This window comes from Apostichopus japonicus, chromosome 18 (assembly GCF_037975245.1).
Source record: "Apostichopus japonicus isolate 1M-3 chromosome 18, ASM3797524v1, whole genome shotgun sequence".
NCBI lineage: Eukaryota > Metazoa > Echinodermata > Holothuroidea > Aspidochirotida > Stichopodidae > Apostichopus > Apostichopus japonicus.
In genome coordinates, this window is record NC_092578.1 from 17,574,783 (window position 1) to 17,588,356 (window position 13,574).

At 36.4% G+C, this 13,574-nt stretch overlaps 1 protein-coding gene across 1 annotated transcript in view; it reads left to right on the top strand.

Moving 5' to 3' along the window:
- The first annotated feature begins 646 nt into the window (after positions 1–646).
- LOC139958644 (polycystin-1-like protein 1) overlaps positions 647–13,574 on the top strand; it is an 89,417-nt gene continuing 76,489 nt past the window's right edge. The window contains exons 1-6 of the mRNA XM_071955872.1: positions 647–825; positions 7,547–7,658; positions 10,724–10,816; positions 11,576–11,742; positions 12,487–12,642; positions 13,255–13,568. Coding sequence (XP_071811973.1) covers positions 648–825; positions 7,547–7,658; positions 10,724–10,816; positions 11,576–11,742; positions 12,487–12,642; positions 13,255–13,568 — 1,020 coding nt within the window. The 5' untranslated portion in view covers position 647. The remainder of the gene's footprint in view (positions 826–7,546; positions 7,659–10,723; positions 10,817–11,575; positions 11,743–12,486; positions 12,643–13,254; positions 13,569–13,574) is intronic.

Genomic DNA, 13,574 nt, shown 5'->3' on the forward strand with positions numbered 1-13,574 from the left:
AAGGAAACTTCAGAATAGCAAAAAACTATAACTTTAAAGCTCAATGTCACATAAACATAAACTCCATCTTTGAACCAAATTTCTTATTTCCCGGTGACACCTGCCTTGGTGTCTGCAGTTCCCAAGGAAGGTAAATCCGACTTTTTCATAATATTAGAACGGAAATTGAAATTCATTTGCAGGTTTGTTAGAGACACAACAATGTTTAACACTGTTTTTTAAAAAGGACTTCTTTATACTATTTAACTCACTTATTCATTCAAGCCATCCAAAACAGGTTACGTCCAACCAATCATATCTCGAGTTAGGAACAAAATATGAATCAATGGTTTTCACTGAACTAAACAAAGTGGAAATATATATTTTGTCTTAAACTATTTTAAGTATTTAGGTCTGTGTGTTACATGCATTGTCTACCACCGCCGATATCACTTTAACGTGGCCCATTAAAAATATAACGAACAAATCCTCCTTCGATGGGTTTTTAATAATTCCTAATTGAGATCTGCTTGTACCACATTGATTTCTTTCGAAACCGTACAGTACACATTACATTGATATTATACGTCTGTATTTTCCGACTTGAAGGGCGCCCCTGATAATAGTACAATGACCTTTCTCTCAAGTAAAAGTTAGTTACCATCTTGATGCAGTTCACAGCAGTATCTTGGCTCTCAATCAATATAAATCGATACCTAAGCAAGATAATCATTTTGTCTTCAAAGAATGGAACGATTAGAACCACCACCATGGAAATCTGGACGAAGCAGGTGCTATTGAAAATTGCCGTGATTGTTTTGATAAACTTTAGAAGTGGATTAACAGGTGAGTTTGCTTTCATTTTCGAACATAAACACAGCTTATTTTCTATTTATTGAAGCCATCTTGAGAAAACAGTGTTGTTATGCCAATGGTACAGACCTAAGCTGCTACTGTATGTATCTGTGTTCTGTGTGTACTAGCATGGTAGGACTTAATTGTACTTGGTAGTTGCCAAAGGGCCTACTGTTTAGTTAGGCATATAGGCCCAAGTATTCACGAAACCCACCAAAATGGTGTCGGGCTTTGGACCATGTACCATTCATTTTAACCATGTGACAAATACAACAAATGACACTAAGTTTCTACATGGTAAGTTCTTTCAATTGTTGTTTGCCACAGTAGGCCTTTGATAAACAATAAAATACAATTATATCAACTTATATTAATATCTTCTTGTATAAAATTAAATGAACAAAAACTGATTGGAGTGGGGCCATTGGCTTCATCTTTATTTGGATTCATCTTAATGCAGGCTTAATACCTCACATGCTTATTGCATTGTCAGGTTCTTGATACAACTTCAATCTTCATAAAGTTTTATTTTCTTCCACAATGTCAAGAAAATAAGACATTTAAAACAAGAAAATGAAGAACAGAATAAGCAAAAAAAAAGGAAAGGAATGGAAAAGAAGACGTAAAGAGTGAAATGATGATTATTTTTTGCTTGTAACATTTGATGGACAGAGTCCAAGTTTGAATGAATCATTCAATTTTGACAATTTAAGATTTGTTGGGCAAAAAATGAAACACATAACTTAGAAAGTTATCACAAGTTTTAGCAAAGTTATAGTGATGACTGATGACAATCATGTTTTGAACAACACCCAAAAGTAATTTGTTTGTTGGACAGAATAAAGAAATCAAATTTTTTATCATCCATATTTCAATTGATATATAGAACTTTTTGATTGCCAGAGAACTTTAAAATATGCAATCAAGATCTGAAATTCCTAGTCTTAGGAGATTTTTCAACATCAATGGAATTTAAATAAGGAGTCATTCAGAGTTGAAACCTTTCCTTCAATTTTTTTTAAAAATCAAAGTCAAAATCATATTTTTCAGTGATTTGCTACATAATAATGTGAATGTAGCTACTAAATGGTAAATTTATGGCAACCAGGCAACTCCATCATCTACTTAACCTTAAAAATCTGTTACTTCTGCCCTCAAATGATGTAGATATGATCAGGACAATATTTCATCAAACAGTAAAATGTACAAAAATGAGAGGTCCCAACTGTGTCTCTTCATGTATCCTTACTACTTTATATTTGGTTTTGAACAGTTAGCCTCTGAACAAGATCCTGTTAGGATCAAAAAGACAAGGCCCTCCCTTAGTTTTGCATATTTATTTAAACAGGCGTCAGTTTTTGCAGTACAATAAGCAGTTTGGTGTAAACAGCTATCTCTCTCTTTCAAACAGTAAATAGATGTAATTCAATGAATAGTGTGGGCAAATTTGTGCTTTTAAAAAGACAAACTCTAAATTTCCAGAATGAAATTGGAGCTGATGAGGAAAAGTTAACCACCTCACATACAGTACTGTAGGCATAACTGCGCTTGAATTTCCTGGGTCTCGTCAAAAGTTTCAGAGAGAAGGAAATTATGAAAACATGTCGAAAGAAGACCAAAATTTATAGTCCTTTAGCTGAGCATGTGGAAAGTGTGGTTAGTGGACACAAGAGAAAGGTAGGGCAAACATTTAGGTTTTCTTTCAGGTTGTCCAGGGTTCTGACAATCAGGTCAAGATATTTGTTTTGATTGTCTGAACAATAAATTGTTTGTTTGCGATCATCGCAGTTTCTCTAGATTTTCACAATTTCACAATCTCCTGTATTAAATGGGTCTTTGTGAGACCTCCCTTTGCCTTGCTCTGCCCAGGATTCTCTCATATATGGAAGTTGAATTGTTTCTACAACACCAAAAATTTATCCTATTTATATATATAAATATCCTGTTGATAAATGTTTTATAATTTATACTGTCCATAAAGGAATTGAGATTGAAATTTGAAATCAAAGAACATGTATATCAAGACTTAGTTTGCAAGGGAATTCATACATGTCTTCATTCATATATCTCTAAGTCTGTACATCTAATCCTTATTTGTAATATCTCATGCATTGTTATATCTTTCAAATGGATTCTAATTATATAACTTCTTGCATAATGTGTCTTCTGTTTCGTATAAAATTATGTACATCCTATGGTGAATCTCAAGGGACAATTGAATCGTAGGGTTCCTGCGTTCTGGTGTAACCCACATTTGATGTTAACTTGTCAAGTTCTTGCCATGTTAACTGTATTACTTGACAAGTCAACAAATGCGACCAATCACTGACCAATAATCTGAGGTACTGTTAAAGCTCAAATAATGGGTTAACCTAGCTCAATGAGTGAACAGTATACATTGTGCAACATTGTGCTTGTGGGCATATTGGCATCATGTCGCAGTTGGTTGGTCTCTTGCTTTCAAAACAACATGATCAACATTGACTGTATGATAGACCTACAACACTTTTATAATGTATTAGATATAGCTGAAGTATAGTATGTGATAGTTGAGTGGGGTAGGGGGCGGGGAGGGGTGGGGGTGAGAAAATGTCTATCCTGGGGAACAGTCTAAGAGGAGATGTCTAGAGGGGGGTATCCCATCCCCTTTAATAAATTTAGTGAAAGAAAAATAAAAGAGGTCACAATCTTGAAAATTTCCCAATTTGTTCTGCATGCAAATATTTATACAGGATTAATACAGTTTACAACATCAAAATGTGTCTGGGCAGCAAAGTCTGAAATTACAGTAGACATCGTCTTAAGCTAATTAACATTACTTTAGAGGTAAAGTCTGTCTGGCAGGCTCGTATAGTTTGATCAAGTACATTCTTTATTTTGAATATTTAATAAAGTTCTCTGTTGTCATAAAAAAATCTGCAATGTTGTATTGATTTAAGTCACAGTGAAACTGTTTTTTTGTGTGTGTTGATTCACACATAACTGGATATTGTACGTCCGATCTCACTACTGTATAAAGAGCTACAGTTAGTACAGTATGACATTATGTGACAAAAGATGTATTGTTGCAATCACTTACAGAGGTATACAGTAGCTGCTTCTAAGATGTGTGACTTTACCGGTGTAACACAGAGTAAAATGCTATGCCCACTAGTAAGTTAAGTATAAAGAGATACTTTTGGACTAATCATTGGGAACTACCAAATTGTGGTGAAGTTTAACTCAAATGGAGCTTTGGAAATTAGTGAGAAAAGTTGCAAACAGCTCCTGTAGTCCTGTCCCACATTAGATAGCCAAAAGCAAACAATAACTTGGTGTAAATCAAGGTATGTCAAGTGCCTTAACTGTATAGAGTTTATTTTCATGTTAAATCTGTCCCAAGGTTCACTGAGACCTAGTTTTGAAAGCATTTTAAATAAAGCTTAAAAAAACCAACAAATATTCGGTCAATTCCTTAATTTTTTTTGGATAAAATGTGGTCAAGGTACAATACTTCTTCCAAGTAAAGGTACCATTCAAACAATGGAGATTACACTTGGAGTTATAAAATTCAAACTTTGAACTCACTTGTAACAATTAAATAATTTTAAATTAAATACTAAATTTCTTCATTGAAAGGTTTTGCCTAGTATCATCATTCTAATCCTAATAATATTGTTAGTTTGATAGACTTCGTCTAGGGATAGCATCTTACTTTTTTATTGATTTGCGCACTTGTTATGTACTTTGGGACTAAGCTATTGGAAACGATCAAATTGTGGTTGAACTCAAATGTACTGTAGATCTCTTAAAGTTTCTTAATGGCTTGAAATTAGTGACAGGAAAACTGCAAACAGCTGCCTAAGATACTCAAAATTAATTTGTGGTTTAAATCATGGTAGATTTCTCTATGGATGCAGGTAAAGTTAATTTTGATGTAATATCTGTCCCAGGGTTCAAGGGGACCTAGTTTCCAAAGAATTTTAGAATGAAGTTACAAAAACCAAGAAATGTAGATTGGCAGACTTTTTATTTTGAAGGGATGGAGAATATGACAGAATATTTGGTCGATTTCTTCATTTTTGGATTAAATGTGGTCAAGTTATCTTCCAAGTAAAGAAAACCACCTTGCTGGTCATTTGTGGTTTTACATAATATGATGTTAAAAATCTATTACAAATTAAATTTTTTAAAGAAATAAACCCTATGGAATACTGTATGGCAAACAAACTTCAAGGCAAACCCACCAAACTGGTCAGTAGTACCCGGAATTTTAACTAAAAAGTTTTATTAGACAATCACCCAACTTTGCTGTCCTTTCAAGTGTAGTTGTATTCCCTTAAGTGTTTTTCTTGGCTTTTTGAACTTTGGTCATCATGAATTTATTACAAAATATATGATTCATATCAATTTTTGGACAAAGTTTTCATCTTCTAGAATGGTCAGTGGTCATGTATAGACCTGTCAATCATTCACAACTTCATGTAAAGTAATCCTATATGCATGATTTTATTAAAAAATAATATAATAACAAAAATATGGGTTTGGTTTTGTTTTGTTTTGTGTGCTCCCTTTTGCTTCATACAATTGTTTATTCGTGACATACATATACCAGTGAATATAATCTAGGCAAGAGAGTAAGTATCTCAGAAAAATGTCAATCTTATTTTGGCTCTGCTCTGTTGTTTATATTAATAATTAATATCCCTGACATTTCTCCGTCAAACACTCAATTACGTAAGTAGTTCAAACTTGTTCCACGTACATAATAATAACAAAAATGACTCAAAGTCTCAAATTCCTGTTCGGTGATGGCAACCGTGGGTCTGGTACCCACCGGGGGCCGGGAGATGGGGGTCACAGGATCTTATATGACCAAGGAATCAGATGTTCAGAATCGATTGGGACTTGTTTTGATATTTAACACAAAGTGCAGGGTCAGATCCAAAAACGAAAAATGCAGGTAAGCTTCAAGCTGTGAGTCGATCACTGATGTAGTGTAATTATAGAAACATGTGGATCACACTATATTTATCTGCCATATCCCATGGTTCACTACATCTTCCAATTCCGACCATATTCAAACTGGGCTGCTTTACCGGAAGTGAGGCAAAACTCAAGCAAGACTCACTGCCCGGAGATTAAAATACATTACTTGACCCCCACTTACTCAATAGTACACAGACGGTTGACCGTTTAAACTTTCAATTAGGAATCTTACAGAACTTCCTGACCAGTAACAAGAGCCTCTCAGCTTCATATTAACAGGTCTACTGTCCTGTACTTTCCCCCTCAAACCGTCAAACGTTCTTTTGTATAAAAGGTGTGCATGCGTACATGTAGAGGAAAGCAACTGCAATATATATACATGCATGTAAAATGCAGGAAAAAGTTTGTCAGGTAAATCCTTCCTTTGTGTGTTATAAACTCTTCAATAAACAGAATTGTCAGAAGAGTGCAATCTTATGCAACCTCTCTTGGAGAATTAAAGTCACGCATCACTGCATCCTCTGAAAGACTGATTAGTTCGGTATCTTTAAAGAGAGTCTGAGAAAACTCCAAGAAAGTTAGAGAAATACCAGCTGGGCTTCTACTGTACTTTATAGTGAAAGATGATTCTCTGTAACATATTGCATACAGTACAGTATCTATAGTAAGAATGTATAGAAGGCAGCCTTGTGGGCTACTGTAATATGTGTGACTGTCGTATACAGATGTTTGGGGTTGGGGGGGAACTGTGATCACAGTCCCATATATATGAGGACTGGGGGCTGAAAGGGTATTAGCACAGTGAATTTGCTTTGGTTGTCATGCCCAGGTGTTCTTTGCTAGGTGGCCGTTTAAAAAAAAAAAAAAAAAAAAAAATAATTAATTAATTAATTCTTTTTATTTGTTCTTTTTACCTAAACAACATTAGGTTGTCACATTTGTGTTACCAATACTTTCAGCTTACAGTGCTACATTCAAGTATAATTGCATACTACTTGAGAATAAGTTCAGAGTGATGTTTGTAGACTTAACAACTAAGTTTATGGCTGCTTATTTGTGAGACTGTGCAGTATTTAATGCCTGTTCGATCCAATTCGGAAAATTTTGCGTCCCACAAATTTAATGTACATAATTGTTTGTTTCGTAAATGACAAATGCTCTTGCCAAGTTTTAATTCATCATTCCTACTGCAAGTTTGCTCCAAGTACGGGTACTTGGGTCAAAGGGTAGTTGAACGTATTGTATGGTACCTCCATTTGTTTCATTTTTCACCACAAAACTTATGGGAGTCTCAAAATGGAAGTCTCACAAGACACATAAATGTATGGTATTTAGGCCTTCAATATTTGGCTATAGGTTAAATGAGTGTTTACATTTTATTTGTTTTCTTACGAAATAAGTAATCTCTGCTTACTGTTTTCGACTGTGTTTTTCAAAGCATTTCAAGTTATACACAATTTCACACTTTTGAATTCTAACATTGTACAGTGGTGCCTCCTATTGGGTATCAGGGCGTAGTTTGAACTTTCAAAAGCATTACACATTCCATTGTAAATTGGAACAGTGTATAGTTTGTTGCATAACTGGCTCTACAGATTTTGCAAGAATTTGAGTTCTTTTCCCAAAAAAGTAGAAACACCCATTGCTAGCCACATTTTCAATCAAGTAAAGCTTTTTCGCTTCATTTTCATTTTGGTTTCTCGTTAATAAAATTATCTTTTTCCGTTGTTCTTTGCCTTAACAGGGGAAACAACATGGCACATGGGATGTGCTATATATAATTCAACTCAAACTTTTGAATTTATGCCAATACCGGTATCACCTGCAGGGTGCTGTAATTCCTGCTTGGATCAGGGGTAAGTACTGTTCCTTGCAAAGTAACTTTTCTTTTCTTTCATTTTGGAGAAAGCTCAACATTATCGCTTAGTGAAAGGCATTATTAAATGTATCAATCCAGTTAAAGAGAGTGAAGACTTGCGCACAAAGAAAAGTCTGATGCTGGTAATCTGACCTAGTGTAGTTTCAAATGAGGTGTAAGAGAAGTGTTAGACACCAACATCGATCCCAGAAAATACACACACAGCTTGCTACCGTCGGTAATTAGACACTAGTGTACAGTCAATACATGCAGCTACTGTCAGTACCCACAACAGTGCACATTGCAGCGATGGACATCTCAGGTCCAGATAAAAGATCACAAGGTATCACGTTTCATTACTGTCTGCATTTTGTAGCGACAAGAAAAAACTTCACTTGCAAGCAACCAAAGTTAACTTTTTTCAGAGGGCGGCACACAGTTTGGGGCGAGTCTTAAATACCTTTAAGCGTTTTAACTAGTTGTACGATTCATTTAAAACTTTGCTTAATGTCCATTTTCGTTGTTGTTGTTGTCCAATTTGCTTAAAATTGGGAATAGTTATTATAACATTTAGAATCTTTTCAAAACTTTTTAGAACATGGTGGGAAATCATTAATAACATACAAGTCTTGCAGGCTTTCTGAAACTGATTTTCTGAAACAGGAAGAAGAAGAACAAAAAATAAAAAAAAGAGAAGGAAAAACTAAGGACTCTCTTCAGGGTCACTGTCCTCTTCATTTTTAATCTACCAAATGTCCAAACGTTTACGGTCAACAGTTTGTGGCTGAAATTCCATCCACCATATAAATCCACCTTCAACTTTTTGTCTACTGTCAATCTCCAAGGATTCTGTTTTTGAAGTCTTAACTCCTAAAATAGGTTTTAACCCTGAGCTAAAACTAAGAGCTGGTTTAATACTCTGTCAGAAATCATCATGTCATATATGCAAACTGCTGAACCTAGAGAGCTTTAGCGTATGAGAATGTATACTGGTGAAGGATAGATATATAATCATTACTGCATACAGTGTTCTTTCTTAGATTTCTGTTAACTCACTATCCCCAACATCCCCCCTCCCTCCCCATCCTCCCCCTTCTCCACACTTTTCTGTCATTATTTGACCCAGCCTTGCTTTGCTTTGCGATCTCGAAAAGTAAACTCGTTGTTTATCTCCAGTTTTGATAAAAGTTCAAAACTTAGAATTGTATGTCCACACCACATATCCTCAAAAATGTTTCAGGATAATCCTAAAGGTCAGAATTTTTAGGAAAGAACTTTTTTTGTAGCCTGTTAAGTAGTTTTGACATGCTAAAACTTAAAGGTCAGTCTTTGGTGAACTTTAACTCCAGTACAGTACAGTACAGTAGTTGTGCCAAACAGTGCCATTAAAATTATTTCATGCTTTGTTTAATTTGTGTGAGTTTACTTTACATAGTCAGACCTGTAATAAAATTTTGTTTCCAGATGAGTTTGACTTTAAGTTTAATTGGCTTTTGCTTCAATTAGCCCCGGTAGCAGTCAAAGTTGGTTATATCGTTTATGCTAGCGTCATTCAGTGGACCATTAAAAACCTAGCTCATCAGATTCAAACATATCGCAGGGTTTTATGAAAACGAAAGGTCTACGTACATCGTACCGTAGCCGGTAAGGGGTCAACGTCCGATCGGGAGAATGGAAAGTGCTGTTTGTACATTATTAGGATTGTAAAATAAGGAAAATCCTGGTGAGGAAAATGTCACAGATGGTAAAAACAGTTACAAAAGGATTTTTTTCTTTTAGTCTGCTGTTTTTGATTTTGCTTTTCTTATTTTTTCTTTTATTTTCTCGAGAACTGTCTGTTTTCTTCAGTACTTGTTTGAAAAGGTCAGGGAGTCAATGCTCTTGGGTGGCGAGGTTCATTGTGCTCGCTGGTCGAAGCTGCTGTGAAGTTGGTTCTATCGGAGTTTATAATTTCACTGATTTTACAAGAACAATGATAACAGTAAAACAGTTGGATAACAAATTGGCAGGAAATTTCATCAGATAATTTGAATTTTTTCATGTGATGAGAAAAAGTCTGAAAGTTTAAGAAGAAAAGGCGAGGAATAGATCTAAATTGATAAAATTGCTCGAAAAAATGTTAGATCTCTCAAAAACCCTTTTAGGCAGTGCAGTAAGAAAATTCTGGCTCTTTGTATCGGTGAGATAATTTATAAAATTAGTAGTGCAAAATATGGGGACGGTTGTAGGTTTTACCATAGGTTGGTGAAGAGGGATTAACTGTGGACAAGGTTAAACATGTACAAAACTTTTGGCCCCGTGCATGCTGTGTGTAATTTGTTATAGGTGCATGTTTAACTGTGCCTTTTGCAATATAAAATTAGAGGAAAATATGGGGACGGATGTAGGTATTTAGGAACGACGATACTTACCTGTCTCCAGTCTCCTACTACACTAATGGACTTTCCTAATCTACCAAGACGCCACTGGTATGATTTTAGCACTGTGACCCGGTGACCTCTTCTGCAGGTCACCACCACTATCTCTTCCTTCCGAAGAAAAACGTGTATATTTCGACTCAGTTTTCGTTGACGGCTTTTCTCACGTTTTCTTGTGCGAATCCTACTGGTTTACAGTAGCTTGGTGAAGAGGAATTAACTGTGGGGAACGTTTTACACTTTTGAACAACACTTTTTGCTGTGTGTAATCTGTTATCTGCATATTTAACTTTCCGAACAGTTTTTCTCCCTTGTATTAAAAAAATGAACATTTCTCATGTCAGGAATAACAACTGAAATGTGGGTATCTTTGACTCCATTGTGTGGCAAAATACATTTCAAATTGAAAAGTTAATATATATACTGAATTAATATAGATATTCGGCCTTTTGCAATGTAATAGGATGATGGATAGGCCGGTCTATTATTTTATTTCATCAGATCTGCCACAACCAAGATTTAAAAGACAACTAAAGGAATAACCTAGTGGAAAAAATAAAAAAATCCCAGTTGCAGCGTATCTTATCTTATATCCAAATTTTTAATATTCAAAGTTGGTTCATAACATTCTTTGCCATTTCTCTAGTTATTCATATGCAGGGTTGCAGGAAAATCAGTGTGTATGCTTTCATGAACTACCAGGGTATTTAAATGTCTCGCAGGAGCAATGCACAGAGAGGTAAGTTCTTGTCGTCATGGTGATTTTGTATTTCAGTTAACACACTGTTTCTACAGTAGACCAGTTACCCTCTGCCCAGATTAGGGGAATATTTTTTTTTTCTGGTATTGAATCATAAAGTACTATGCAAAAGTGGGCAAATTGCTGTGTAAAGATGCATATATATATGCAGTTTCTTTTATCACAGAAACCATAGTATTTTATAAGAAAAAGATGAAATCTAAGAAGTACTGTACCTGTGTATTATAAGTTATTTCAGTATTTCCAGAACATTAGTTAAACCATATGGCACCAAAGCTTAAAGACTCCCCAGTATGACACTTTGAATTATCAATTTCTCGGTCTTGTGTTCCAAATGGGCTGCGAAGGGGAGGGAGAGGGAGAGGGAGGGGAGGGGGAGGGAGGGGGAGGGGAAGGAGAGGGGGAGGGAGAGGGGATACAGTTTTCTGGTTGCAAGCTGCGGCCTACAACAAGGGCTTAATCTAATTTTACCCCTGTCGATATTCCTGTCCGTGTATGGCTCACCTGTCGCTCACCTGTCTCCAGTTTACAAGTACTTTTCTATCCACCTAACCTATCCAGTTGGTAATATCTTGGCACCACCATTCCCCCTTCCCCATTCCTTACACCAATCCTGGGAAACTCAATTTCACGATCCAGCTAATTTTTTATACTCAGAAAACATTGTGGTGGGTGAAATATGTATCGGGACGTTCTTTTTATTTATTGATCTGTATTTCTTTTTATGTTGACATTCAGGTGCGGCAGTCTGCCTTGTGGTGGGAACTCCTCCCTAAGTCTCTATACAACGTACGGTCCCTATGTCCGTCACGTTCGATTAAAGTCAGTCGGTGTTAACCAAATAGATGCCGATACTTTGTTTGAAGCAAAGATTTTACTTGCCAGCGACTATTTTCAGCCCACAGGTTCGTAAACGAGGTCCGTTTTGCCTTTCATCATAATAGAAAAATGTAGTGATCTCTCTCGAGGCTCAAGAAATAAGTGCCGAATGTCCTGTCTGCTTCTCGCTTTGTTCTCTCCTTGACATTGCACATGTACGGAACATCAAGAACTCGAAATATTAGTCTGTTTTACCTTGCATTGAAAGCTTCCCGTCTTTGTGGAACAAATCCTCCACATGGCCTAAATATTGCAAAACTTTTGAAACGAATTCTGCCAAATGTTTAGTCTGAGTACTTTGTAAAGAACATATATGGGACTATGTTAGCACCCATTACAAGCTAAGTGCACTTTTCTTGTTCAGGAACTTGAAGAGGACATGCTTAAATCCTAACTTGAACAGCACATGCCATGATTTTGTATTAAGACACATACAGTAATGCTAATCGCTGTACTTTGCTAAATTGTAATCTAGTATCAAAAGAGATGTTTAGTAACTCCTGAAGGTCTGTCACTTGTTTTCAAACAGATGCTGACAATTTTGGACTAGGCCTTCAAAACTTTCATAGCAGATGTACCTAGCATTACCTGGACAGATGTAATTTCTCTCATCGAGTCAATTAAGCCTTGTTTTCCCAGTTTGATTGAATCATTCATGGTTAAAGAAGTATTAACATGTTTGTACGTAACAGAACAATATGTTATTGTTTTTTACTACTGAAGCACCAATGGGTTAATTAGATTCCGTCCATTGTTAATTACTCTTCCAGGGCTTGAAAGTTTCAACTCGACAGACTTGGAGAAAGTCGGTTACACTTGGTACCTAAACGGGAGCGCCATCTCCACTGGGAGCAAAACGGTCGGGAACGACTCGGCTGTCGTGGCATTTCTACACAAGTTTGACGCAGAGGGACTCTATGCAATTGGTAAGAAGTTTCGGTGTATTCTTAGATGTAATCATCAAGTTAAAGCAGCTTTCTGAGTTTATTTTTTGTGAGCATCTTTGATAATTTTTTGGGAAACTAGAATCCAATGACAATGCAGTTCATCGGCATAATTTATTAACCTACAATTTGGAATAATTAGGGATAGTGAAGATGAAAAGATCATTGATTTGGAATTATAATGCAATGCTGGTAACAACCTTATAGGGAATTTTGTGGAAGTGAAACCACACGTTCCCACAAGTTGGTAGGTTGAAGACAAAATGACGAAAAAGCAAAATAACGAGTTAATTCCAAGTCCTCCGACTTAACCCAGAAGGTAAACTTGTAAGAAGCAAAAATCGAACCACAACAACTCACCTGTTTGCATTCTAAATTTATGCAAAATTTGTTCTGGAAGCATGTACAAGTGGAGCATTATGGGGAGTTGTCATGGTGATAGGGGAAGGGATTAATCTGCATCTGTCAGTCCTCTGTTTTGTTGAGAATCAGTTCATACGATCACATAAAAACCGGCGGTCTGATATTTTTTCCTTACATGGTCTACGCCAGCTTTCATCAAGATATGAATTGGCTGCTTTCCCTATTTTTCAGATCTGGTAGCTAACAACTCAGTCTCTCAACTCAATTCTACCACCACACTCATCAATATTGTACTCCCGTACCCAGCGGAACTTCAGGTCTCTCTCAGCCCAGGCCAGCAGGATATCCCATCATGCATCCCTCTCTTAGACGGTCTGGATCCCACGATCCCGGCCGTCAGCGTCTTCGTTGACGAGCCGGCCTCTTTTCAGGCGTCTCTCGTCCGAGGAGTGAACGTCACGTTTTCCTGGCAATTCGGAGGTGAAAGCGTCCAGTCAGAGCCTCAAGAGTCATGTTTTGGACTCGAATGCTTGCAAGATTATCAGGTAGAT